The 27,679-nt window shown below is 40.7% G+C and overlaps 2 protein-coding genes and 1 long non-coding RNA gene across 3 annotated transcripts; all 3 read left to right on the plus strand.

Moving 5' to 3' along the window:
- Positions 1–49: 49 nt before the first annotated feature.
- Positions 50–8,292, plus strand: pa2g4a (proliferation-associated 2G4, a). The gene is made up of 13 exons (XM_070845713.1): positions 50–233; positions 1,717–1,845; positions 2,158–2,263; positions 3,136–3,205; positions 3,305–3,397; positions 4,241–4,304; positions 4,541–4,619; positions 5,386–5,464; positions 5,587–5,720; positions 5,830–5,924; positions 6,613–6,740; positions 6,844–6,897; positions 7,071–8,292. The coding sequence occupies exons 1-13, from the start codon at positions 152–154 to the stop codon at positions 7,131–7,133; spliced, it is 1,176 nt and encodes a 391-aa protein (XP_070701814.1). The 5' UTR covers positions 50–151; the 3' UTR covers positions 7,134–8,292.
- A 2,881-nt stretch (positions 8,293–11,173) lies between these two features.
- Positions 11,174–13,056, plus strand: LOC139214441 (uncharacterized). Its single transcript, XR_011585459.1, has 4 exons — positions 11,174–11,217; positions 11,318–11,343; positions 11,830–11,852; positions 12,736–13,056. It is a non-coding gene; the product is annotated as an uncharacterized lncRNA (long non-coding RNA).
- Positions 13,057–16,135: 3,079 nt separating this feature from the next.
- On the plus strand, positions 16,136–26,869 carry crbn (cereblon). The gene is made up of 11 exons (XM_070850788.1): positions 16,136–16,219; positions 16,482–16,600; positions 16,732–16,934; positions 17,352–17,501; positions 19,006–19,168; positions 20,917–20,979; positions 21,082–21,166; positions 21,309–21,424; positions 22,125–22,189; positions 24,291–24,422; positions 24,885–26,869. The coding sequence occupies exons 1-11, from the start codon at positions 16,147–16,149 to the stop codon at positions 25,066–25,068; spliced, it is 1,353 nt and encodes a 450-aa protein (XP_070706889.1). The 5' UTR covers positions 16,136–16,146; the 3' UTR covers positions 25,069–26,869.
- Positions 26,870–27,679: the final 810 nt, after the last annotated feature.

A 27,679-nucleotide genomic window follows, 5' to 3' on the forward strand; every position in this document is an offset into this window, starting at 1 on the left:
CGTCAAACATCGTCAGGCAGCGCCAGGCAGCGGTGGGCGGGGCCTGGAGGGCAGCGGGAGGCCGGCGTCAGCGGCAGCGGTCAGACGGAGCGGAGCTGCGGGGAGCTGACGCTGTTCAGGGCCGAAGAGCGTCTCTAACTTCACTGCCAAGATGACCGACGACGAGCAGGAGCAGACCATAGCCGAGGACCTGGTGGTCACCAAGTACAAGATGGGCGGTGACATCGCCAACCGTGAGTACAGTTAAACGAGCAGCCGTTGGCGCCTGGATGAGATAACCACAGACACAAGCTTCTGTTTTCGGCCTGTCGTGCCGCCAGCTTGCGTTAGTTTCCCCCTCACACACACACCCACCCACCCACACACACACACACACACCCACCCACACACACACACACTAACCAGCAGCAGCAGCAGCAGCAGCAGCCATGTGGTTTACATGCGAGGCACACGTATGCTATCCTGACTAGCAGGTGCAGCTGGTTAGCTTAATGCTAGCTGTCTGTCTGGTTAACTAGCGTGGGATGCTAACTAACCAGCTAGCCCAGCCTGTTGCCCAGTACAGTGAGCTAACTAAACATGTACCGCAAAGATAAAAGATAAGCAGGCAGCGACAGATATGAAGCCACTTCAGCGCTACGGGTCTCTTTCTTTCATCACCATGCTGAACTCTGAACTGAGTCTTCTTAACTTTTAATGGTTAAGTTGTGTCTTAAACTGCCATATAACTGACGGGTCTGCTGCAGGAACACATGTTAGCTACTCTAGTGGGATCCAGGTGGCATTATCGGTGACCCAGTCCTTTGACCTTTCTGGGTTATTTGTCGAAAATCCTGCAGAAAATGAGAAGTTATGTGACAGATATGGCTAATATTCTCTGTAGGTAAATTACTTGACGGATTAAGTTGCCTTAATAGTATGCATATCAAATATTATAAAACAGGACCTTGACTTGCAACATTGCCTGCAGACATTAGAGGGCTATTTTGTTAATTGGTTAAATTATTTGATTAATTGTTCACAAAAAAGCCAAAATTCTCTGCTTCCAGCTACTAAAATGTGAATATTTTCGGATTTCTTTACTCCTCTGTGACAGTAGAATGAAAGTCTTTGGGTTGTGGACAAATGAAGACATCTGAGGCCGTCATCTTGGGCTTTGGGAAACAATGATTGACATTTTACAGACTAATAATTATTCTCAATTATTCAAGAAAATAATCGACAGACTAATCAACGATGAAAATAATCATTCGTTGCAGCCCGAGCTGATATAATAAAGAAGACGCTCCAACAGTATAAACAGTTCTGCGAAATCCCTGATGGTTGACAAATCTATATCAACCTGCAGTGTACGTCGTCCTATCACCCACTCCTATTCAACATCCAATGGTACTTACAGCTCACTATCATCTACAGTTGGTCATTATTGACCAGACTCAAATCACAGTATTTTTGAGTTAGTTCTCAGTATGTGATGGTGTTAAACTAAGGGACTGGTTGATGTGGTGTCTCTGAAAAATACCATTAATCTTGTGTGGACATTCATTCATTCATTACTCTCAGTTTCAACCGTGAACTGTCATGCATCATTTCAAGACAATATTGTAGATGATATCTGGTCTCACATCACATTATCAATACGACACTGCTATATATCTGTGCTCGACTTCGTTCCTCTTCTGCTCCTCTCAGTCTTTTGCTGTTTGTCTCACCCAGAGGCTCTTCGTCAGGTCGTGGAAGCAGCCAAACCCGGGGTGTCGGTGCTCAGCCTCTGCGAGAAGGGGGACGCCTACATCATGGCTGAGACTGGAAAGGTCTTCAAGAAGGAGAAGGAAATGAAGAAAGGTGAGGATAAAGATGACGCTTGTGAGTCTGTTGTTACTCGGGTGAAGTGAGGCGGACCAGTCAAGAAGAGTCTATATGCAGACATGCAGACTGTTGGTAGTGTGTTTGTGTGCAAGTCCACACAACCTTGATTAGCTTTGATAACAGCAGGGATATAAAAACAACAAATATGGGGCAGTGTTAGAAGAGTATGACAGTGTGAGTTTATTAGGTGATCCAAGTGTGACTCCCTCCATCTTTGTATAGTTTTCTTGCTAAACTTGTGGATGATTTCCAAATCAAGACTTGGTGGTTCTCTTTTCCCTCTTCTAGGCATTGCCTTTCCCACCAGCGTCTCAGTCAATAACTGTGTTTGCCACTTCTCTCCCCTGAAGAGTGACCCTGACTACACACTTAAAGATGGGGATCTGGTCAAAATGTAGGCACCACGCTCTGCAGTAATGTTACCCCCCCTCTTCTCCCCCATGTGTCTTGAGTCTCTCCCGGTGTGTTGTCCTCCCCTCTTTCTCTGTGGTACCTTGGCTTGAATGTGAGGGTTTTGTCTTTGCTGTTGACTGTCTGCTTCCTTGGCAAGGTCTCGTCCTCCTGTCCGTCCTGTGTGGCAAACGACAATTAAGGTTGGACGTTTTTAGAACAGGTGTTTTTGAAGTGATATGTTGGATTTTAGCTCAGATGGCCATCCATCTGCAAAATCCCATTTATCACATTTTTCTAACACAGCGTTGTGCTTTCAAACAGGAAGTCAGCTCATCTTAGTTGTTGTGTTGCCACGTCTGTGTCCGTCCTCTGTAACGTCTTTCGTGCGTCTTTTATGTGTTGATTTGCAATGTTTTCAAGGTGTTTGTCATAGCTCGTGGCAATGTGGTTACACACACCAGGTTTGTATGTTTTTCATCTTTCACACAGTCCTAGCCTAACCCTTTCAGGGCTGACCATGTCTGTTCAGTTTATTACTGGTGCTCCTTTGAATTCACAATAAGCCTTTCACTGTACGCTGACATACAGACAAAAATCAATTCACCTTGGAGTTTATCTTCTGTTTTAAAGGCCATAACAGATTAAATTGGTTTATTTTTGTTTGACCTCACGGGTTGTTGTTTAATCTTTATTAGTCTAATTTTCCAAAGTGGAGGATAGTTGACATTTTGTCCTTCTCAGGTTGATTTGATTAGTTATCTTGACAGCTGGATGGCAGTTAAACATGCACTACATATGTGACACATGATCAGTTTAATTTGTTTTATTGCTCTTTCATGCTCTGATCTCTTCTTTTCCTCTTATTTTGTGTAGAGATTTAGGGGTTCATGTTGACGGCTTCATTGCCAATGTTGCTCACAGCTTCGTGGTGGGAGCCACCAAGGTGAGGGCCATTTTCAAACTACTGCTTTTGCCCCAGTTCTGTGGCCTCTTGCTAGAGTGCACCTTTGAGTCCTCGTCTCACTGAGTCTTATTTCTGCAGGAGAACCCCATCACAGGCCGGAAAGCTGATGTAATCAAAGCGGCCCATCTGTGTGCAGAAGCAGCTCTTCGCCTTGTTAAACCTGGTAACCAGGTCTGTATAACCTCTTCCTCACAGGTTTCTCCATGTCAGCCATATTGATAAGTTACCTTCTCTGCAGTGGCATGCTCTGGTCATGAAGAGATTTAGATGGGCCTTATAATTATTCTGGTTATTATGCTGTCAGTTTTATCGTGGGCAAAAGAATTCACAATTACTATATTTTTGCAATATCTCTAGAAATTAGAAAAATAAAACGCTATCGGTCAAATTCATATTTAACTTTGTTTATTGTCCATTTTGTCTCTTTTTGGCAAACTGAGTACACTCAAAATACAATTATAGGGGGGGTGGAGAGAGTCTCACCATAGCTGTACGAAAGTGCACAAAAAAGCATTACAATTAATGGATCAGTAAAAAAAAAAGCAGCCACATGAGCTGATAAACAAAAGATCCACAGGGCCGAACATCTGCCATTAATACAATGTCAGCTAAAACTAAATCACTTGCGGGGAGCAGGTGTGAGCTTGTGTGTGAGAAATAAATACCCACAATGATATGCTGTGATTTAATGTCCACTGATTGTGTCCTGACACTTTTCTCCACTTTCCATTTTTCACATTCTTTGTCTATGGCAAATCTTCACAAAGGTCGAGCATGTTTAGTTAATCAGATTTCAAGATTTCTTTTTGATTGTGCTACAGCACACCGACACCATATTATCATCTGTGTATTATTAACATATTCATTTTGCATATTTAAATATCATGGTTATTGTCAGTACTGGTATATTGTGAGTCTGAATACCATCCAAGATAAACAGCTGTCTTTTAGCTGAGTTTTGCAATTTTTCTGCATTTTGCTTGTGAAAGTAATGCGTTTTTTCTTTTCTCTCAGAACACTCAAGTGACAGAAGCCTGGAACAAGATCGCTCAGTCGTTCAAATGCTCTCCGATCGAGGGTGAGTGTCTTATGAAAAGTTTGTGCCTCTCAGTGTTGTGTCGTGGCATGAAAAAAAGGCACTCAGGGCTACCACGAGTGCTCACATCTGGAAGACTCCTGTCCTTAAATGTCCTTCTTAAATCTCTTTGCTCACGTAATAGGAAGACGGTGACTGTTACTGATGCATAACATGCAAGACCTGGTTCGCTTTTCTTCTCTAACTTTAGTTTTTCTGCCTGGTTCTGTGTTTTATAGGTATGCTGTCTCATCAGCTAAAGCAGCATGTGATAGATGGAGAGAAAACAGTCATTCAGAACCCGACAGACCAGCAGAGGTACAGTTGGTCACTTTTTAGGACACTAGGGAGGAAAGGAGGGAAACCTGAAACGTTCAGTGGTTGTAAACTACTGAACGACGTGAGCTGGAGTCTCTCACATTTTGTGTCCATGTTCACACACAAAGTGGAGATCATGGACAGTGCTTGCATTTATTGACAAGTAGCGGGATTCGGTCCTGTTGGTTAATAATACTTATGAAATATTGCACAACACTGTCTGTCTGTTCATGCACCAGTTTCTATTATTTTCATAGAAATATATTATGACATTGGCTTTCATAATTTCCCTGTAATTTTCTTTCATTTTGGCCATAAACTTGAGGTTTTGCTTAAGCATTGGACCAATTTGACCGGTTATGTCCAAGTCGTACAATGTTTTAATGAGGAATAATGTGCCACATTACTATTTTTTAAATTCTTGGGTATAACCATAATGACTGCAAACTCGACTGCATTATGGGTCAGTCACCATAATCACAAAGATGCATATTTCCTATGTAGCCCAGTCTAAAAATACAGTAAACTTCAGTTTGATGTTGTAAGGTTGCAGATCTCTGCCTGTGACTTGCAACAGCCCCGATATGATAAAAATGCATGTAATTTGATTTGTGTTGCCCAAACCAAACCAAAATTACATTTGTAAAAACTCAACAGCAAGTTGTCTATACAGGAATACTGTGGATGATGATTAACTATCTTGAGTGGCTCAGTATGAGTGTATTACTCATCTTGTTCACTGGCTGCTGTTGGCACCCATTTTCAGAAAGGACCATGAGAAGGCAGAGTTTGAGGTACATGAAGTCTATGCTGTGGACGTCTTGATAAGCACTGGAGAGGGGAAGGTCAGTATCCTCGTCTCATTTAATTCGTCACCTATAGCTGCGGAAAGTTCACGCTGCAGCTAATTAACGCTTTAGGATACAAAGTGGACATTTATTGTTTTTACTCTGTCGTTTCCAATTAGGCCAGAGATGGAGGTCTGAGGACCACCATTTATAAGAGGGACCCCAGTAAGCAGTACGGCTTGAAGATGAAAACCTCCCGTACGTTCTTCAGCGAGGTGGAACGACGCTTTGATGCCATGCCCTTTACTCTTCGGTATGAACACCACACTTCACTCTGAGTTATTAATATGCGTTGCCCATCGCCTACTGAAATTTAAAATGGATTCACAGCAAGTTGAATATTACTATTCATTTTCCATCAGGGCGTTCGAGGATGAGGCCAAAGCCCGTCTGGGTGTGGTGGAGTGTGCCAAACACGAGTTGCTACAGCCCTTCAGTGTGCTACACGAGAAAGAGGGTGAGTGATTACCTACAAGATTTTCTTTGTTAGTTCAAGCCATTAGACAACCAGTCATTGCAGGCTTATGATATGAATTTAATAATTTAGACATTTTTGGCGGGGTATCAGAAAATGGTTTGAGTGCCACGGGTTGAGAAAGACTGCTATAGTAACATTGTTAACACTGAGTTATATTACAGAGAAATACAAAACTGTAATAATGAGCCTTTAAAATTTGTATGAAGCAAGTCGGCTTTAATTGGCAACAGCAAAAGACTGCGGTAGTGATTGAGAATATGTCACAACAACCAGCAAGCAAACAGTCTGAACATTTTGATAATTTATTATAACACAGTATAACGTGGCTTCATCCTCTGGAAGTGATCCCACACAGATTTTCTGCCGGACATTCAAACCGCCTGTAAATAACTGCAGGGACCAGCCGTGTAAACACCAATGTCTGTCCGAGACTGGCTGAGTGTCACTTCCTGTCTTCGTCCTTTCAAATTAAATGTCCTCCAGCATTTCATACACAGTCAAGCTATATAGGTTTTGTCTAATTTTGACAAGGCGCAGCTCCTGAAGAACCGGCTGGTGTAAACTTGGTCGACTAAGACTCTTCTCATCCACTAATGTTTGACTTTCCTTTTATAGCAGCTTTTACGTTTTATTTACCGCCCGCCTCCCTCTGTGTCTTTGTTCTCAGGAGAGTTTGTAGCTCAGTTTAAGTTCACAGTGCTGCTGATGGCCAACGGGCCTCACAGAATCACCAACGGCCCCTTCGATCCAGACCTCTACAAATCAGAGCACGAAGTTCAGGATCCAGAGCTAAAGGTAAGATTCACTCGACTTAACATCGAGCTCCTTTGTCACAGAGCAAGTGAATGCATTGAACGTCTCACTCACTTCACACTGAAGCATCTCTCCTCTTCCACAGACTTTACTACAGAGCTCTGCGAGCCGTAAAACACAGAAGAAAAAGAAAAAGAAGGTAAGTTGTTGTAACGTTGAATGTGGGAGTGATCCACGACTCACTGGGCTCATGTTCGTACCAACAAATCTAGACTTTGACCCACCGTTCACCTCCTTGTGTTCTGTGTCACACGTTCGATTGAATGCTAGCGAAATTTACCAACCTGTACCTCCACTTTTCACATCCCGCAGGCCTCAAAGACGGCAGAAAACGCAACCGGACAGCCAACTGAGGACACAGAAGCCGTAGAATAAACAAACACTGCCTTTCCACACATCCAAGACCCCAAAGAGAAGCAAGAGAAAACGTCACAAATTGCCCCACACTCTCTGCCCATGACACACCCAATGGAGTTGATTTCACAAATTAAAACCAACGAATCCATAAGAACCTCAGAATCAGCTGAATAGCTGAAAGATCCTACATGGATGATTAACCCTTTACTGCACTGTTAGAAAGTATCATAGAAATGTCACTTTTTCTTTCCCCTAACGTCAGTAGAAAATAAAGAATATTTGCAAATAATTTTACATCTTTGAAAAGACGTGTTGCCAAATGTTAAGTGGGCGACTGCTGCCTGTTTTTTCAAATCTCAACTATCTTTTGGTCCTCTACATGCGTTTATTTCCTTGGATCAGTCTGTTTATGATGTCCAGCTGCAGGTGAAGGATCACTGGGTGATTGCAACAGAAACTCTGGCATCATCTGTCTGTGGCCATCGTGGACTGTGGGACGGGACGGTTCATTTAAAGGCATTTAATTAAAACACACTATGCAGTAAAGGGTTAAATTATAAGATTTTCTCAATCATGAAATGACAAACTAAAAAATGTAACACAGTTGACAGTAATTACAGGGATTGTGATATAATGGAAGGATTTTCCGTCAGAGTTAATTTAGTGAGGGTTTATGGTTCATCAAGGCCCAACCACATTTTTGGCTGCAACTACAATGTTTAACCACACTAGAGTTTTTTTAAAGCAATAACCTGAGCAGAAGACTGGGATATTTTTAAGTACAAAAGCAAAAAAAAAAAACAGTGGTAATTAGCTTGACTATAGGGAACAATACTGCTACATTTACTGCCATTCCCCTTGAATTTTATGAAAAGATAGAAATCTGTACGTTCCAATTTTGAAAAACTTTTCTATTTGCTTTACTACGTCATTAGTCTCGTGAAGCATGAAAACTAATGCTGGTCAAGTTTGAAAAAAATGGTTTTATGGGTGTCTGTCGGTGGAGTTGGTCCAGTAAGAGATCATTTCAAGTCTGAGTTTCATAACGCGCTCTGGGACAGAGTTGGGTCACATTTGTCAACAGATGAACATGTTGAGAAAAGTAAAATCCTGCTTTGTAGCTCAATCTGTGGGCAATGGAACTTTACATCTATGGAAATAAAAACATTTTCATACACTCCTGTTTTCTCTTAAAGTTTCTAAGTTCAGCTTTGGAAATGTCGAGACCGCCTGCCTGCTTAAGTCCAAATAGCGAGGGTTTAAGTTCAGAAACTGTGGTGCCAAGAGAGCATCAGTGGGAAAGGCAGGTTTGTTTTTACGTTCAAAGTGCTTCACATAAAACAAAAGCATTGTCACAAAGTGCAAAGGAGACACATTAAAAAAGTACACTTCAGTACAATTTAGATTATAAATTAGTGAATTAAAAAGTTAAGATAGAATAAGACAAATAAAATTACAAGAGTATGCAGTATGTATTATTAGAGTAGGATATACTCCATGCAGTAGGAATTTGTTGGCCATCAGACATTTTTCCAGCCCTAAAATACCTTTGGATGTACCATTGTATGAAATCTTGGAAGTCAATGAGCAGAACTTCATGGTAACATTTGATATTTACTGGACTTACAGAAATACTGCCATTCCTGCCTGGTGGTTTGATTGATGTTTCCAATACTTTTACCAGTTCATTAGATATTAATAACATTTGATTACACGCATCCTGATAGAGGATTTCATGTTTATTGCCTCCTGCTAAACATCAGGATGGCTTTGTGCATACATTTATTATTAGGTTAGAAAAGTTATTTCATGATCAGTTATAAGGAAAATCAAAACGAACAAAGCAACAGTCTTATATTTCACCCAAACAAAATTAATCTTAAAGTCAATTGGAGCTTTTGGTCATATCCATAGACTGTATAAAACGATATACATGTACAATACTTATATACAGTCGTATGAAAAAGTTTAGGCACCCCTCTGAGGCTGCATAATAATTTACTCTGCACAGAAAACGATCACAGTGGCATGCCATTCATTTTCTAATAAAAGCTAAGTAATGGGGTATTTTCCAGACAAAGATTTTTAGTGTAGCAATATTAAGTTGTATGAAATTGTATAAGATGTGAAAAATAGGCTGTGCAAAAATTTGGGCACCCTTGTCATTTTGCTGATTTGAATACCTGTAACTACTTAGCACTGATAAATTGGAACACAAAATTGGTTTGGTGAGCTCATTAAGCCTTGAACTTCATGGACAGGTGCATCCAATCATGAGAAAAGGTATTTAAGGTGGCCAATTGCAAGTTGTTCTTCTCTTTGAATCTCCTCTGAAGAGTGGCAACATGGGGGCCTCAAAACAACTCTCAAATGACCTGAAAACAAAGATTGTTCAATGTTACGGTTTAGGGGAAGGCTACAAAAAGCTATCTCAGAGATTTCAGCTGTCAGTTTCCACTGTGAGGAACATAGTGAGGAAATGGAAGACCACAGGCACAGTTGTTGTTAAGGCCAGAAGTGGCAGGCCAAGAAAAATATCAGAGAGGCAAAGGCGAAGGATGGTGAGAACAGTCAAAGACAACCCACAGACCACCTCCAAAGACCTACAACATCATCTTGCTGCAGATGGTGTCACTGTGCATCGTTGAACAATTCAGCGCACTTTGCACAAGGAGAAGCTGTATGGGAGAGTGATGCGGAAGAAGCCTTTTCTGCACACACGCCACAAACCGAGTCGCTTGAGGTATGCAAAAGCACATTTGGACAAGCCAGCTTCATTTTGGAATAAGGTGCTGTGGACTGATGAAACAAAGATTGAGTTATTTGGTCATAACAAGGGGCGTTATGCATGGCGGCAAAAGAAGACAGCATTCCAAGAAAAACACTTGCTACCCACAGTAAAATTTGGTGGAGGTTCCATCATGCTGTGGGGTTATGTGGCCAGTGCTGGTACTGGGAATCTTGTTTAAGTTGAGGGTCGCATGGATTCCACTCAATATCAGCAGATTCTTGAGAATAATGTTCAAGAATCAGTCACAAAGTTGAAGTTACACTGGGGCTGGATATTTCAACAAGAAAACGACCCAAAACACTGCTCAAAATCTACACAGGAATTCATGCAGAGGAACAAGTACAATGTTCTGGAACGGCCATCCCAGTCCCCAGACCTGAATATTATTGAAAATCTGTGGGATGATTTGAAGCAGGCTGTCCACGCTCGGCAACCATCAAACCGAACTGAACTGGAGATGTTTTGTAAGGAGGAATGGTCGAAAATCCCTTCATCCAGAATCCAGACACTGATTAGGGGCTATAGGAACCATCTAAGGCTGTTATTTTGGCAAAAGGAGGCTCTACCAAATATTGATGTGATTTTTCTGTTGGGGTGCCCAAATTTATGCACCTGTCTAATTTTGTTTTGATGCATATTGCACATTTTCTGTTAATCCAATAAAACTCATTTCACTACTGAAATATTACTGTGTCCATCAGTTATTTGATAAATCAAAATGAAATTGCTGCTCCAAACACCTCATGATTTAGAAATGAAAATAATGGAAATTGTCAGGGGTGCCCAAACTTTTTCATACGACTGTAATATCTATACAGTCTAAGGCCATATCACACAGTCTTTATCATCGTAGTAAAGTTCCACAGTTTGCTTTCTATCGAAGATTTCACTGTTTGGTGGTCAATAAGCTCCAGATAAGCTTTAAAATGAACCTTGAGCTGAGATTGTACTGAGAGCTGCTGGCTCCAAGAATGAACTTTGCTTCTTCTTATAAAGTCAAATACCATCATTTTTAAGGTTAATTCAGTAGTTACAGATGTAACTATAATGTGGAAAAAACCACCTTTGAAAACCAAACTCCACATCTTTTTATATCCAGGACCTTTGTCATAAAAACAGACCTGACTATTGAAACTACTTCACTTTGTTCCCTCTCGAGAGAGTTTAAGAAAGGTGCAGTACCGCCATTCAAACTACATTTCCCAGCGTGCTAACACAGCACGGTTGGCGCCTGAACATGACGTCAGCGCCCCTATAAAAGCCGCCATTTTTTTCGTCACATCCTCTTTCCGTTGCTCTTCTCGCTTTGAGGTAGGAAACCTGCGGCTCTGCTAAACTGAATCCTAATTAATCTTAAAGATTTTCAAATCATCCGCAGCCACTGATCATTTTATTTGTCTTCTTTTCACAGAAACTCTCCACACGATGAGAGCCAAGGTAAGTTAACCTGCCAGAGTCTGTTTTTTTAGTGTTTCTTTATCCTGTTCCTGCTGCAGCAAATGCTGCTAGCTAGCATCAGAGCAACACCTCCTTTGCTTCTTCAGTTCATCTGTTGTTTCTAAAATATATTCTGCTTTCCTGTGTCTCTTCTTCAGCCATTCTAACAATGCAAATAACAAACTGTTAATATAAGACTCGTGAAAGCTACTGTAAACGCTTTTGTCGCTGAAAGGCCCACTTTGGTGCATGCTATGTTAGCATGGCAGCATGTAATGAGCCGAGGTAGCTGTTGTATGGTGAAAGATCCCCTTCTTGTAGATGACTGACATTAATGGTAATGTTGTTCAAATTTTAGTTTTCCTGTGTAGAGTTCCAGTGTTTTCTCTGCAGCATAACAAGCATGCTGGCTGTCAATGAGTAGGAGGCCACTCAAATGTGCTTAAACTGTTCTGTACACTGACAAATGTCCCTCTTATCTTCTAGTGGAGGAAGAAGCGTATGCGCAGGTAAGAATCACTTTGATCCACTTCATAGGTTTAAGTGTTTTGAGGGTTTTTACTGTTAAAAAAGCTGGTGTGCATGCTTGTCAGGAAACTCACGTAAGTGCTTTTGTCATAACTACTGTGGGCTGGCTATAACTTCATTTCCCTGGTTTCAAATTAATTATTGGCCCATGATTAATAAGGGCCATTTATTGAAACTTGCATATTTAACAGCCAGAATCAGGAGTGTTGGACCTTTTTTAAATGTAAGATGTCAAGTGATGATTTGACACCATGTTGGTCTTACAATGCTCACCCATAAATTTATTTACTCAGTTTGTGTAGTACTAAAGGCAGTGCAGGTACCATTACAAACATGCACATGGCCTTAGACGTATTAAAGGATCCACGATCAGTTGCAACTTGGTAGGTGGATCAATGGCTTTAAGTTTAACAATTTCTTTTTAAATGACCATTTGTTTCCTGTCCATGGCTTTAAAGCACAACTCGTGGGAGGAAGATCAGTCTTATCTATAAATATAAAAGTTGCCATGGATGAGTTCTTGCAGTTTGACCACTTGAATAATTTTAAGTCACTCCTAATACAGAACTTACTTTGTAGTAAAAATCTGGGATGAAATGACAAAAGCAAAGTGTGTGTGCAAGTTCTTTACAGTGATATTTGTCAGTATTGTACCAAAGTGTCAACACTGACTGTAGATTTTAATACCTCACCTTTCAATTTACAACCTCATTGCAATGTCCAATTTGGCATCAAATTAATCCCTAAATTATCTGTTCATAGTTTAGGGATAGCAAACATGAAAGCTTCAAATATGTACTATTAAATTGGCATTGAGCATCAAACTTGTATATTTTCCTGACTGTTGCTTTTTGTTACCAATAGGCTGAAGCGTAAGAGGAGAAAGATGAGGCAGAGGTCCAAGTAAGCCCTCATCCCCACCAGCTGTGGCCCTGTCGGAGCCTTTCCAGACGACGGACGCATGTGGTTGAAGTGGAGCCTCCCATCAGTGGAAGAAAGGCCTCAAACCCTGATTTCAGATGACTGTGCCCCTCATGGAGCCGGCTGTGAATGTCTGATTGGAAGATGGCAAAGACGCTGGACGGATCTCAACATCAGAACTGCAGCTGTTTTGTTCATGGACCTTAAAACACGTTTACCAACTGTCACCTGGTGTATTGAACAATAAAAACTGTTTAAAATTTACCACAAGTTTCAGCCACTTATTTAACCATCACAGGACTTTAATGTAGGTGTCCTGTGTATTTACTGAATCTGAATTTATTCCATCCCAGCATGGAGTGATTGGTCACATGCATACCTCTGGTTTTCTCTCCAGTGTCAGTTGGGTGACTTTCAATCACATTTGCTATATAAAGCAAGTTTAAATGAAGCTGTGTTTAGAGTATGAAAAGTTACTTGGCACAAACATTTAGCAACCTATTCAGGCCATTGAAGAATATTAAATGAGATGTAAATGAAAGCCTGAAGTGATGAGTCCATATTTAGCACAATGCTGTCAATGTACTGAGCAATTGCACTGCATAGTTATTTGGTTTAAACAGTTACAATAACTGTCATTAGTGTCCTTATTAAGGGATCTAGGACAAAATAAACAGGTAGTTTCTCACTGGTCAGGTGTGGGACCAGTTATTTCATACTTTTATCTTGCCTTAATCTTGTATGTTTTTAATGTACAATCTTAATTTCTAACATCTAGTGCTAACAAGGGAAAAGTATGAATACTCAAGTAAAGGTACCTCAAAATTGTATTCAAGTGTAGTGCTTGAGTAAAAGTACTTCATTAGTTTCCACCAAAGATCTTGCATCTGTGTGTATGTGTTTAATGAGTTTAAGAGACGACGTGTCACACCTTTGTTTTAGTCAGATTGTTTTTGTTTTTCCTGTTTGTCTGCTATTAAGGACGATGTTGAACAAAACCTTATAAACAGATACATTCAATGGTTTTTCTTTATCTTTATAATGTTCTACATTGCACTTTAATATTAAAGACAAGTGTTAGTTGAAAACCATTCTAGGCGACTATTTCATGAAGCTGACAGAGAGAAGACTGTGCAAAGCTGCCATCAAAGCAAAATTTGGCTACTTTGAAGAATCTAAAACATAAAACATATTCTGGTCTGTTTAACCCTTTTTGTCAACTACATTATGTGTTCCTTCATAGTTTTTATGTCTTTAATATTCATCTACAAATTGGGAAATAATAAATGAGAAGATGTGTTAAAACACTTGACTGGAACTGTAAATACCTAAGATAAGATAAGATAAACCTTTATTTGTCCCACATTGGGGAAATTTGCAAACAGTGCAACAACAGTGCAAAGATAAGTTAAAGAACAGGTGCCTATATAAGCTTAATATAATATGAATAGTATAAAAAAGCTATGCAGTATATACAAATATAACAAAGAGATTGCACTGTAGTAGAATGAAGTGATGAATTATTGCACCAGTCAGAAAATCAGTATCACATACATACATACATACATACAGGTGCTGGTCATATAATTAGAATATCATGAAAAAGTTGATTTATTTCAGTAATTCCATTCAAAAAGTGAAATTTGTATATTAGATTCATTCATTACACACAGACTGATATATTTCAAGTGTTTATTTCTTTTAATTTTGATGATTATAACTGACAACTAATGAAAAACCCAAATTCAGTATCTCAGAAAATTAGAATATTGTGGAAAGGTTCAATATTGATGGTGCCGCACTCTAATCAGCTAATTAACTCAAAACACCTGCAAAGGCCTTTAAATGGTCTCTCAGTCTAGTTCTGTAGGCTACACACTCATGGGGAAGACTGCTGACCTGACAGTTGTCCAAAAGATGACCATTGACACCTTGCACAAGGAGGGCAAGACACAAAAGGTCATTGCTAAAGAGGCTGGCTGTTCACAGAGCTCTGTGTCCAAGCACATTAATAGAGAGGCGAAGGGAAGGAAAAGATGTGGCAGAAAAAAGCGTACAAGCAATAGGGATAACCGCACCCTGGAGAGGATTGTGAAACAAAACCCATTCAAAAATGTGGGGGAGATTCACAAAGAGTGGACTGCAGCTGGAGTCAGTGCTTCAAGAACCACCACGCACAGACGTATGCAAGACATGGGTTTCAGCTGTCGCATTCCTTGTGTCAAGCCACTCTTGAACAAGAGACAGCATCACAAGCGTCTCACCTGGGCTAAAGACAAAAAGGACTGGACTGCTGCTGAGTGGTCCAAAGTTATGTTCTTTGATGAAAGTAAATTTTGCATGTCCTTTGGAAATCAAGGTTCCAGAGTCTGGAGGAAGAGAGGAGAGGCACAGAATCCACGTTGCTTGAGGTCGAGTGTAAAGTTTCCACAGTCAGTGATGGTTTGGGGTGCTGGTGTTGGTCCACTGTGTTTTCTTAGGTCCAAGGTCAACGCAGTCGTCTACCAGGAAGTTTTAGAGCACTTCATGCTTCCTGCTGCTGACTAACTTTATGGAGATGCAGATTTCATTTTCCAGCAGGACTTGGCACCTGCACACAGTGCCAAAGCTACCAGTACCTGGTTTAAGGACTATGGTATCCCTGTTCTTAATTGGCCAGCAAACTCGCCTGACCTTAACCCCATAGAAAATCTATGGGGATATTGTGAAGAGGAAAATGCGATACGCCAGAGCCAACAATGCAGAAGAGCTGAAGGCCACTATCAGAGCAACCTGGGCTCTCATAACACCTGAGCAGTGCCAAAGACCGATCGACTCCATGCCACGCCGCATTGCTGCAGTAATTCAGGCCAAAGGAGCCCCAACTAAGTATTGAGTGCTGTACATGCTCATACTTTTCATGTTCATGCCTTTCAGTTGGCCAACATTTCTAGAAATCTTTTTTTTGTATTAGTCTTAAGTAATATTCTAATTTTCTGAGATACTAAATTTGGGTTTTTCATTAGTTGTCAGTTATAATCATCAAAATTAAAAGAAATAAACACTTGAAATATATCAGTCTGTGTGTAATGAATGAATAAAAATAATACAAATAAAAATATACAAATTTCACTTTTTGAATGGAATTACTGAAATAAATCAACTTTTTCATGATATTCTAATTATATGACCAGCACCTGTATGTACATACACACTGGGACGTTTAAAGGAGGACACACAGTCTCAGTGGATTATTGATATCTGATCTGAGTTCTTGTTGAGTCTCGGCTGGTCGCCAGAGGGCGCTCTGGCTCCGTGCTAATGCTGCAGGGTGAGACACCGTAGAAGAAGAGTGAGTATTGTAAACACAAGGATATGGCTGACGAGAGGGGTGGAGGAGAAGACAACATTAACGACAACATGGGGAACCAGCTACAGCTTTTACCAGGTACCTGTTAAACCCTCCGAGTGGCTGGTCGGTGTGCTCGGTGTCTCGTCGGCTTGTCTCCTCTCCCAGCTAACAGCTAGCTGACATTTCTCCCCAACAGGCCACTGGCACAGACCACATCCTGACTGGCTCGTTTTCTTTCACTTTCCTTTCATGTTTACCACCGTGGGTGCTCATTAAGAGGATGAAGTTGCTGCTGTAGTTTGGTTAGGAGAGCTAGCTAGCCTCACTGTTAGCCTTTCTGCTCTCTGTGCCTTAACAGACAATGAGGAAGAAGAGGAGGAGGAGGAGGATGACATGGAGACTGAAGACCGAGACAGTGAGGACGCAGAGAAGCCCAGCCTCATCACCTTTGACCCCAGTCTTCCCACATCTCATGCTGTGAGTGATGCCACAGCTTCACATGGTGGCTCTCTACATGTTTACCTGTGTGATTGCACCCTCCCAGTGTTGGTTTTCAGCTGTGCAGCTGGTGTCCTGTGTTGTGCTGACTCTGACCCCTGTGGTGGCAGTACCTGGGCTCAGACATGGAGGAGTTTCACGGCCGCACAGTCCACGATGACGACAGCTGTCAGACCATCCCTGTGCTGCCACACACTGCCGTGATGCTGGTGCCCGGTCAGACTCTGCCCCTGCAGCTCTTCAGGCCTCAGGAGGTCAGCATGATGCGGAGCGTCATCCAGAGGGACCGCACCTTTGCTGTGCTCGCACACAGGTATGCAACACAGTCATGAGGACCACTGTTTGGGCTCTGAAAACTTGATGTTTTCTGTGACACTTTTTAAAGTCTCAGAAAATAATCCAGATGATATCATGAGGGTTGCTTGGCTTGTGGTTGGATACTTCAAATTTATAACACAAAGGCTGTGTTACACATTAGAGGGTCTAATAAAAAAAGATGCCATCAGGTTGTATTGTGGGAAATGTAGGATCCAGTGTTTTTGGAGCTTGGTCCAAATGAGGGTCTGAAAATCATAATATCTTTGCCTCTGCTGCTTCAGTTTCAGTTTTTGTACGTCTCTTGTTATTCCCCCCAGCCTTATGGAAATGTGACAATAAATCTCTGGGGAGCCCTATTCAATTGTTTTTGGAGTTTAATTTTAATGGTTTTATTTGACTTCTTTTTCTACAGTGATGCAGGTGAGCCAGAGGCAGAGTTTGGTACAACAGCTGAAATCTATGCATACCGAGAGGAGCAGGAATATGGCATTGAAACTGTCAAAGTGAAAGCTGTGGGGAGGCAGAGATTCAAGGTCCATGAGATAAGAACTCAAGCAGACGGGTGAGTTGAATTTCCCCCTAAACCATTAAACCAAAGGTTATGGATAAAAGCTTGTGCACATATGAATGGCTGCTGGGCTCTATGAGAATAAAGACATAAACGTTGTGCTGTGGTCAGGCCAGTGGTTGTCTGCATGGAATCAAAACCCTGCAGCTTTTCAGCATTATTATCTGGCAGCCACTGATCAATATAAGTTGAATTTAATTATCTGTTATTAACTACCTGCAGCACTCCGGACTAGGACTGCAGATCACTGAGGTAGCCTGTATGTCTACCCTAAACAGCCTTAAGTTCATTTCAGTTTGTGACTTCTTAGTGTGTGTGTGGGTGTGTGGGTGTGGCATCATAGCAAAATGTGGTCCCTGAACCCTGAAGGGTCCGTTTTTCAGGATCAGTGTTCCACACTACAGCGTATCTAATGCAAATTAACTCAGAAAGATGACATCACATCAGATATCAGCTGCTGACCTGCCATTTGATGCAGCCCATCATACAGTAGTACGGTCAGGACCCCGAGGTGCTCTCATAGTTCACAGCTAGAGGGCAGACTACCTCTATTCACAGTCATCTTCAAATGGTACCGCTGAAAACATCATAGCCAGCCTCCACCTGTTGTATTTGTGGCCCGCAGCTGTTAACACTGTGAACATGCAGGTTTTTGTACAAGACTGTAAAGATAGTAAGGATGAGTTCATAATGTTTGTGTCACAGTTTTTCTGCTTATTCTCAAGATGCTTTAGTTTGTTTGGGTTCTGCCTCCTCTTGTTGGACAGTAAACAATAGAAGCATCTGGAGAGAAAATCTGCCCGTGTAGCTGTTGCAGCCAAACTATAGATCATGTCTATTTACATCCTCCACCGTTCAGGAAATTATTGAGGTTTACTGTCCATAAAACCGAGTCTTCATGAAGACATGTTTCCCTCTGTCTATAATTGCTGTTATGTAATGCACATAAATAGTTTGCCATAATCTTGTTGAACCCTTTTGTACTCAAGTGACTCCAGCAGGAACAGAATTGAAGTTATCATTAATTTAAATGGAATCTGATGTTTGTGCAGTCAGAAGTGATATGTGCTGAATATTGATGTGTTGTATATATTGCATGTCTTGAACTGAGCGCCATTTTAGGTGAATGTTCTGATGTTACAGCTGTAATGTGTGTGGTTACCATCTGAAGGTGTTTTTTATTGTTCATGTGTTGTTGCTTTGTGATTGTACGTATGTCTGAGCTCCAGAAAGTTCACTGAGTGCATCTTGGGTAAGAAGTTGAAGGAATATTTGTTACTGCTGGCATAGAAAACGTACAGACAGCACCTTTTTATGATCATCTTAGATTTACAAACATCCTGTCATACACTTGATAGCGTTCAGCCAGCACGCCATTTGTTTAATCTGTTATTCGTCTGGTCGGTTTCACTCGTCCTCTGTTTGTTCTCTTTCACATGTCGCCTTCCTTTTTTTTTCCACGACTTACGTAAGCATCTCGCTTTGTTTCTCTCCTCAGGATCAGACAAGCCAAAGTACAGATCCTTCCAGAACGAATCCTTCCAGATCCCCTCTCTGCTGTGCAGCTAACGCCCCTCTCCAGGCTCCACCTGCACCCCTCCTCCAAACCCCCGACTCAGAGCTGCAAACAGGCTCAGTGCTGGTGGGATAACTACCAACAGGTCAGACACACACACACACACACACACACACACACACACACACACACTTAAACCAGGGTTGCCACGGGTCTGTGAAGTACTTAAAAATGCTTGGATAAAAAAAAAAAAAAAAGAGTTTGAAAGTGCCTACCAGAGTCTCTGACTTTGACCCTTGTGCTCGCCGTCATCTAAGACTTCACCAGTGACACAGTTTCATACGTCTCTTAACACTCTCCACAAAGCTTCATACACTTTCTTCTTTGGTCACTCTCTGTGGATTTTATTCAGTGTAACGTTATTTTTGTCTCTCTCTGTCGACATAAGGCCTCAAGTGTGCACACCCCTCCCTCCCTCCCTCCATCCCTCCTTCCCTCCCTCCTCCATCAACAGTAACAGGAGCACTTCTTTGTCATTTAAATGTTGTGTATAAACTGTTTCTTTTGATGCAAGATATTGTTTATTTTAGTTGCTGTTCAGTTTGGAAACTCCTAGAATATGATAAACATGGATGGGTGAGCAGGAAGGTGATGTTCTACTAAATAATCTTAACATGGATTTGGTGAGCCTTTCAAATATCAACACAGTGTCTTTTAAAAGGTGGCACTGTGTTGAAGTTTTGCTTATTTGATTGCAAATCTTCATATTTAGAGCATTTTGGCTTGAAAAATTGTTTTAATTGCTTGTCAGCATTGTTTCTGATTAATTTATAATTATTAATAATTAAAGTCGATAGATTAGTTTGTAATTGTTACAGCTCTAATAAAAAACGTGCACAAAGATTTTAAACAAAATGATACACAAACTATAGTTAAAACAGTACAGTTGTGCAGAACATAGCAAGGTTCACATCTTATCTGTGATTGAATGACTTTTTTTCATTGCGTTTTTTTTGGTCCTTTTTTGATGATGTGAATCCTAAAAATATTATGTGAAAAAAAGAAAGTTGTCAAAATAGAACTTACAGGACTAATATGCCAAAATGAGCAGAAAATGACTCGATCAGACGGAGAGTTGACGGTCGCTTTAAACATCAAACGAATGAAATAGCAAAATTATCCAATTTCCCTCCTTCTCCATCTACTTATTCTCAGTCAACACACATTTGTGGCCCTTTTTTCTTGTTTGCTTTGCTGCTCACCTTTATAATAAGATACCATATATATGCCATTAATTAACTGATTAGTCAATATAACATTTTAAATAAATCTCCCATAATTTTGCTAATCATGGCAGATGAATTCATCATTAAAGGAATTTTACAGGAAAAAAGCCAAACGAGCTTCTCAGTTAAGATAATTTGCTCCTTTTTTTAATCCTGTGATAAAGTAAACTAAACATTTTTAGGTTTTAGACTGTGTTGACCTCACCTTGGGCTGTGGGAAATGTCGAATCGGTAGTTGCTGTCTTAATATCATGTGATCAAGTGCGTTCTACACTACAAGGGCTACACTGAAATGTGGACGGTCCAAATAATTTGTTTTCTGGGGCTTTTTTTCATAGCTTAGACTGGGGCCCTTAAATGCAATTAAGGGACATTTTAATGCTTAAACATAAAGTCGTATTTCAGACAATATTGTGCTTCCAAATGTGTGGCAAACAGAGAAAGGCCCTTTTCCACTGTCATATATAGATACAGTGTTGTGTAAGTCAATAATAGATAATAATAATAATAATATGAGAAGGGAGGGGAAGACAAACTGTATCGATGTGGTGATAATAATCATTATGTATATTTAATTCCTTCTTGGTGCATATGTTGTTCATCACAGAGGAAGTTTCACTGTGCCAGTCTGACGCCATGGCCACCCTGGGTCTACGCTCTCTACGACTCTGTGAGTGCTGCAGCACTGCTTAGAATTTCTTCCATGCATAAACATACCGCAGAAACGAATGTAAACCACATTTTCTTGGCTTCCTTGTGTTTCACCTCACAGGAGTCGCTCATGAACAGAGTGAAGAAACAGCTCCATGAATGGGACGAGAATCTGAAGGATGACTCTCTCCCGACGAACGCCATCGGTCAGCCTCTATACAGTGTATCACAGATGGATCGCAGACGCACACACACATGCACACGAACATCCCTTTGTTTGTGTTCTTTGTGCTTTCTTTCCTTCCTCCCCTTCATCCCTCTCTTTCCCTTCTGTCTGGTTTGTGTCAGACTTCTCCTACAGAGTGGCAGCCTGTCTGCCCATAGACGATGCTCTGCGGCTCCAGCTGCTGAAGATCGGCAGTGCCATCCAGAGACTTCGCTGTGAGCTGGACATCATGGACCGGGTAAGGAAAGGCCACCACGTAGCCCTCCTCCCCGCCCAACCACCTCAGCCTTTCTCCTCTGTCCCTGCAAGCACAGCCATCATTTCCCTCTTGGTGTGATTAGATCCAGTGTTCCTACTTGTGTCGCACTGTGCAGACTGTCTGTCTGTTTTTTCTTCCCTTTAATAGTAATGTGAATTTTTAGCCCTCACTTTGTTGAAATGTATTTAACATCAAAATCTTCGGTTTGGGGTCTCATCTAAATGTATCAACCATGATCGCACATTTTGTTAAGATTTGGGGGATTTTAATGTGGGCGAAAATGTTCTTATTTGTTCGCTTTGATGGGATGTTTGTAGTTATCATTAGCTTCTATCGATCAATTAAATTAATTAGGTTTACATTTGCTATAGCATCAGAAATTTGAGATATTCGTGGGCGGGAAAGGCTGTTGTCACTTTAACTTTATCACACACATTAAGATGGGCAAAAAAAAGACACACACACACACACACACAGAAGCTCTGATCATAGAACGACTGTTGCATTACCAGAAGCTGCTATACCATCACCGGATGTTTGAAGTGCTTTCTGCCCATTATCTGCTTTTCTTCCACCTTCCTGAGGATAATCATCCTCCTCAATGAGTCTCACTGGTCTCACGGATGACCTGAACTCTTGTCTTTTAACACTTTTTTTTTTTAACCTATCTCCTCTTCAGTGCACATCACTGTGCTGTAAGCAATGCCAGGACACAGAAATCACCACAAAAAATGAGATCTTCAGGTGAGGTCTTGTTTGTGTGTGTGTGTGTGTGTTTTTGAATATGGGTGAATGTTTTTATGTTTTGGTGTCTTTTTGTTGAAAGATGACATCAGTATGTTTCCATGTTGTTGCTCAATTGTCAGAAATGCTTATCAGCACAGTGTTATTACAAACTACCAGACACTTGACTTTAGTTTGAGTGAGACCTGTCATATCTGTGAATATTACACTTGATGTTTCACTTTATTCACCCATCTGGGAGGTAACATAACAAGGCAACTCTTGTTACATCACAGTGAGTCAATTAATTCAGTAGTAACTCCAAAAATATCCTCTAATTGAACTTCAACAAGTCTAGGTTTTTTTTCTTTTCAGTCTTTATTATATGTACAAATGAGTCATCCCTGCAGCAGTTGGACGTAACATAAAAACACATTAAAACTGTGGCACTCTACCAGAAATAAAACTGCATCACAGTAATTACTAACACGTCAAAGTCAGCGCTGATGTGACTGTCTGGAAGTTGCATAAAGTCTGTGGGTTACATTATAAACATAAGTGCCCTTGTTTAGTAGTCTGGACACACATGCTCACTGTTATGTAATGTAATTTTCTAACTGTCGGTGGTGTGTGATGGCTAATGTGCTTGGCCAAGAGTGGAACACAAAGCCTGTAATACCGAATGAAACAGTCCAGTCCCTCACTGTGCGTTTATGGAAGAGGACATCCAGATAATGAGAATGGATGATGGATTATGTTTAATATTCTTTGTGAAGTCAGACATTAAGAAATTGCCAACTTTTAAAGTACACTTCCTCTGAGTAACAAAAGCAAGCAGCTAATGAATTTTCAGTTAAGAACAAACTCAAACCAGAAGTGGATTGAAATGAAATTAAATTAAATGAAATTCCAACTTGAGAAACTGTCTCAAAATGACTCAAAATGTGTGGTTGTGTTGTCTCTTGTCTGGGGTTAAATAATTATCTCCAAGTTGGAGCTTTTATTTCCATATAATTACTACACTCAGAGAGCACTGGACTCATTTCAAGCCATTGATGAAAAATATATTTGTATGTAAAAAAACTCGTGTGTAAAACTGTGTTTAGCTCTTAAACACAGAATATTCACTTCAGTTACCCTTTGTTTAAACCCAAATGTACATTTTTGGCCACATTAGTGGCATCTCAACAAGCTTTTACCACAATATATTAGCACCTCAAAAAGGTGATATGGCAAACGTATTTGAAAACAGATGCTTTGTTACACATCCAGCGGATTTTGACCAACATTATCTGTTTTTCTGTCCCTCTGAAGTCCAATATTCACTTTACTTTTTCGTCACCACCAACTCCTGAAAGAAATGTCTGGCTCTTTTGCTGCTAAATACTCAACTATTCTCACCAGCTAGTTGCCAACTATGTCTGTCTGTTGTTGCTTTGCTGGTCAGGTCGCACACATTGGATTTATCAGAGCTTTTTACCGAAAACAGCTGTCTGCTATTGCTGGAAGCGACACTGATGAGAGCAGTGAGAGTGACCCAAAAACGCTGTGGGTTGTAGAACCAAATCAAGTTATAAGGCTCCATGGAGCTTAAGGGAACTGCAGATTTGGAGTTAATCATCTGTAGGTTTATCGCTATAAGCTCCTCTAACATAAGTGATTTGATCAATTGTTAAAATACAAATGTTGGTTATTGCAGCTTCAAGTTTGAAATATAGATATAGTCTGTGTACTTTTCTGAAATACACAAAGCTTATTGTGGATAAAAAAAAATATCTCCCCAGCGTGGCATTGACAGTACTGTCGTAAAACTTTACACTTACAGTGTACACATTTAATGCATAAAATCCACCTAGACGCACAGTGTTGGTATCTGTGGAAACACTACTGTGTTAACAAGAACAAGAGTTCTTGGCTGTGTATGAACTCATTGTTGAGTTCAGAGAGGCTAAATTTACAGTTAAGGTATTTTTCTAGGCAGTTTGACTCCCTTTCTACCTTTTATGGAGTCTCTAATCATTCTGTTTTAGGACCACTCTGATGTTTATTATTGGCTGAACTGTTCACTGAAGTCATAATCGCTGCTGATGACTTATCTCACCTGCCTCTTCCCTCCTTGCAGCCTGTCTCTGTACGGCCCCATGGCTGCATACGTCAACCCTCACGGCTACGTCCATGAAACTCTGACTGTCTACAAGGCAAACAACCTCAACCTGGTCGGCAGGCCATCCACACTGCACAGCTGGTTTCCAGGGTAACTCTGCTATACTCACGGCATTGACCCACTGCACTGACGGGTTTAAACATGTCTTAATACCATATTTGGTGTAGCTGTGATCTAATGTGACGCTGTCCAGTGCAAAATATGTTTTTTTATATGATTAAACAATTAAACTGTAATAAATTGACCCGTATGGATCGATGTATAGATCAAATGTCACAGGAATGTCTGATTTAGATTTTTTAGATGTTTAATTAATTAAGCTGTAAGAGGCTGTGAAAATATGGTACATTGTGAAACCAAGAGGGAGGCATTTAGAGTAAAGTAGTTACACTTTTGAAATGAAAAATATTTGCATATTCATAGATTCTGGATTTTTCAGTGAGGGAGAAAGGGTAGATGTTATTTAAAACTTTATTTGATGAAAGTGATTGACTAGTTTTGTGGTTAAAACATGTCTGAAGAGAAAGTGTTGTCGTCTTCCTTTTCTCTCAGGTACGCCTGGACGATTGCTCAGTGCAGAACCTGCGGGTCTCACATGGGTTGGAAGTTCACAGCCACCAAGAAGGACTTGTCTCCCCCTCGTTTCTGGGGTTTGACCCGTTCAGCTATGCTACCCCGTATCCCCCAGAGCGAGGGGGAGGACGGGAGAGAGGGCTCTCGTCTCTTCTGCCTGTGACGTTGGACCATCATTCCCCTTGTTAAAGAAAAACCTGCACACCCTCCAAGCCTAGATCTTCTCTGGCTGTGATTACTCTTAGTAATCAATGCATCACACACCGCCTGTCACCCCTGGCAGCAAATCCATCATATAGCAGAAGTCATTTGGCCTTTAAATTGCACTCTAAGAGCAGATTGTGAAGCGGACAGAGGCCGTAATTGTTCTTAATGGTTTTTAAAATGTGGCGCAGCAGGGAGACAAGGTGAGAAAGAAATGGAGAATAACAGATTGAACAGAATGATTCAATGACATGTGGTAACATCCTAGCATGCAGCCCCCCCGATCTGCACCACTGCACCGCTGATTTCTCAGTAGCTGCAGACACACACACAAACACAAACGCTATGCTTGATGCATAATTCCCCTTCTACTCCTTTCGTCTGTATGATGGAGAGTATGGCTGCATGCACATGAGATAGAGATACCACTGGCAGGCAGATTGAGTTGGCCACTTTAATCTGTTGTAAAACCAACCATTCAATTTTAATTCAGTTAGCATTCAGATCCTTTGAGGGTTTGTCAGATGTGTTTTCTGATGTACTGTAATTGCAGCTGCCATAGGTCAGTGGGAGACGCTGTTTGAATGAAAGTGCGTTCATATATGTGTGGATCTGCCACTATAGGGGATATTTTGAATCATGGAAATAAATTGAGTGTATTTTTGTATGCAGGAAGAATGGAAAGTAATTTACGATGTCTATCCATGTGTGCTTTGTGTGTAATATACCTGATATAGTCAGTGTCTGTTTGTAAGGCTCATTGTCCTTTCAGACAATTGGAGAGTTATTTTTTTCTCAAAAAGTCAAAGCTAATTAAAGCATTTGCTTTTCTTCATTTAGGTTTTTCATGTTGTGGCATGTTAAAGTGGTGTGCCTGCGCCCTGGCTCAGTTTTTTTTTGATGAGTTTGATGATTCATTGAACCACAAATGTGAATGAAAGATTCTAAAATGGCATAGTGATGATGAGATTTAGATTTTTTTTTTTAGGATTCTCCTTGGTTTATAGTGTCACAGTTTTCAGGATTTTACTTCTTGCAATTTTGTTGCGAGGTGCTGGCTCACGTTTGTATAAATGTAATTGGAGGCAGTTATAGCATTTGTTGTGTGATATAACTGTTATATACGACTCTTATTTCTGTTGATGTCACAGATAATTGTTAGGAAATAATCTCTTCATCAGTACACAAACTAATTGATCGCAATAAGAAATAATCAAGCTTGTGAAGGTGTTGTTCTGTCTAATTACATGTTTTTGAATGTTTTCTTAAGGGGAATAGTTCAACATTTTGGGAAATAGACATATTTGCCTGTTTGCTGAGACTTAGATGAGAAGACTGATACCACTCTAACTTTTTTGAACCAGATCATTGATTTCTTATAATTTAAGGGTTATATGTAATTTGTTTAATCTATACAAAAACCAAAGTGAAAAAACTGGGAGCAGTACTGTTGTGGAGTCTCTGCATCCAATAAAATAGCCAGGTATATAACCAAATTTTAGTTCTTACACTTCTATTTTTGTATAAGTTAAACAAAAGAAATATAACTTGTTAACTGATGAGCTGCAGAGGTGCTGGTAGGTGGATTTTGTTACTTCTGAACAGAGCAGGGCTAGCTGTTTTCCTCTGTTTCCAGCCTTTATGCTAAGCTAAGCTAACCAGCTGCTGGCAGTAGTTTAACATTTATCCCAGGCCTTTGCTTGTTTTTCCATGACAATCAGTGTACCACAGAGTAAAATAAACACGCAGATATCCTGTGACTCTCCTCTGATTTACTTGTTTCAGCAGGACACTTTGACTGAGGGTGTGCATTAAGAGGCATATGTTTGGCAGTTCAGACATCGTTTGTGCATGTGTGTGTGTGTTTATGTGCTCTTGTACTTGCTACATAGTGAGGACATGTTTTTACTAACCATGTTGGCTGGTCCTCCCAACAACACGGGCTGTTTGAAAGTTAAGACTTGGTTTTAAGGTTAGAGTTAGGCTTGGGTATAGGTTTAGATTAGGGTAAGAGTTGGGGTAAGGCATTTAGTTGTGATGGTTAAGGTTTGGTAAGGGGCAGGACAATGCTTTATGTCAAAGAGGGTCCTCACAAAGATAAAGGTTTACGTGTGTGTGTGTGTGTGTGTGTGTGAGAGAGACTGTTGAGGTGATGGACGGAATTTTAACAAGCAGGTTGTGTGATGCCTTCCCAGAATATGTAAATTGTCACATCTACTGACAGATCAACACGTGCCTTCATTGTGTTTGTGTGCTTTCATGTGTCTGCATTCACTGAGTTTGCGACCTGCTAATCTTTTGTGCAGATTCATGTGGACAGAGGATCATTTGTATGCTCGCACAGTGGGAGTCTAATGAGTCTCTGTCAATGGGAGAGGAGCCATATCGACCACGTGCGGGTCCCTCAGAGAAGAGTATTTACAATAATGATGCTGACAGGCTTTGGGACATGCAACACATGACTTCTCATATCACACCACTTGAGCTTGATATCTTAAATACTCCTGACTCATTTTGTGGCTTTAGCAGTCGTTGTGAATCTGCTTCTCTCTAGTAAAGTTTCTGGCTTC

Source organism: Pempheris klunzingeri, chromosome 2 (assembly GCF_042242105.1).
Source record: "Pempheris klunzingeri isolate RE-2024b chromosome 2, fPemKlu1.hap1, whole genome shotgun sequence".
Lineage (NCBI taxonomy): Eukaryota > Metazoa > Chordata > Actinopteri > Acropomatiformes > Pempheridae > Pempheris > Pempheris klunzingeri.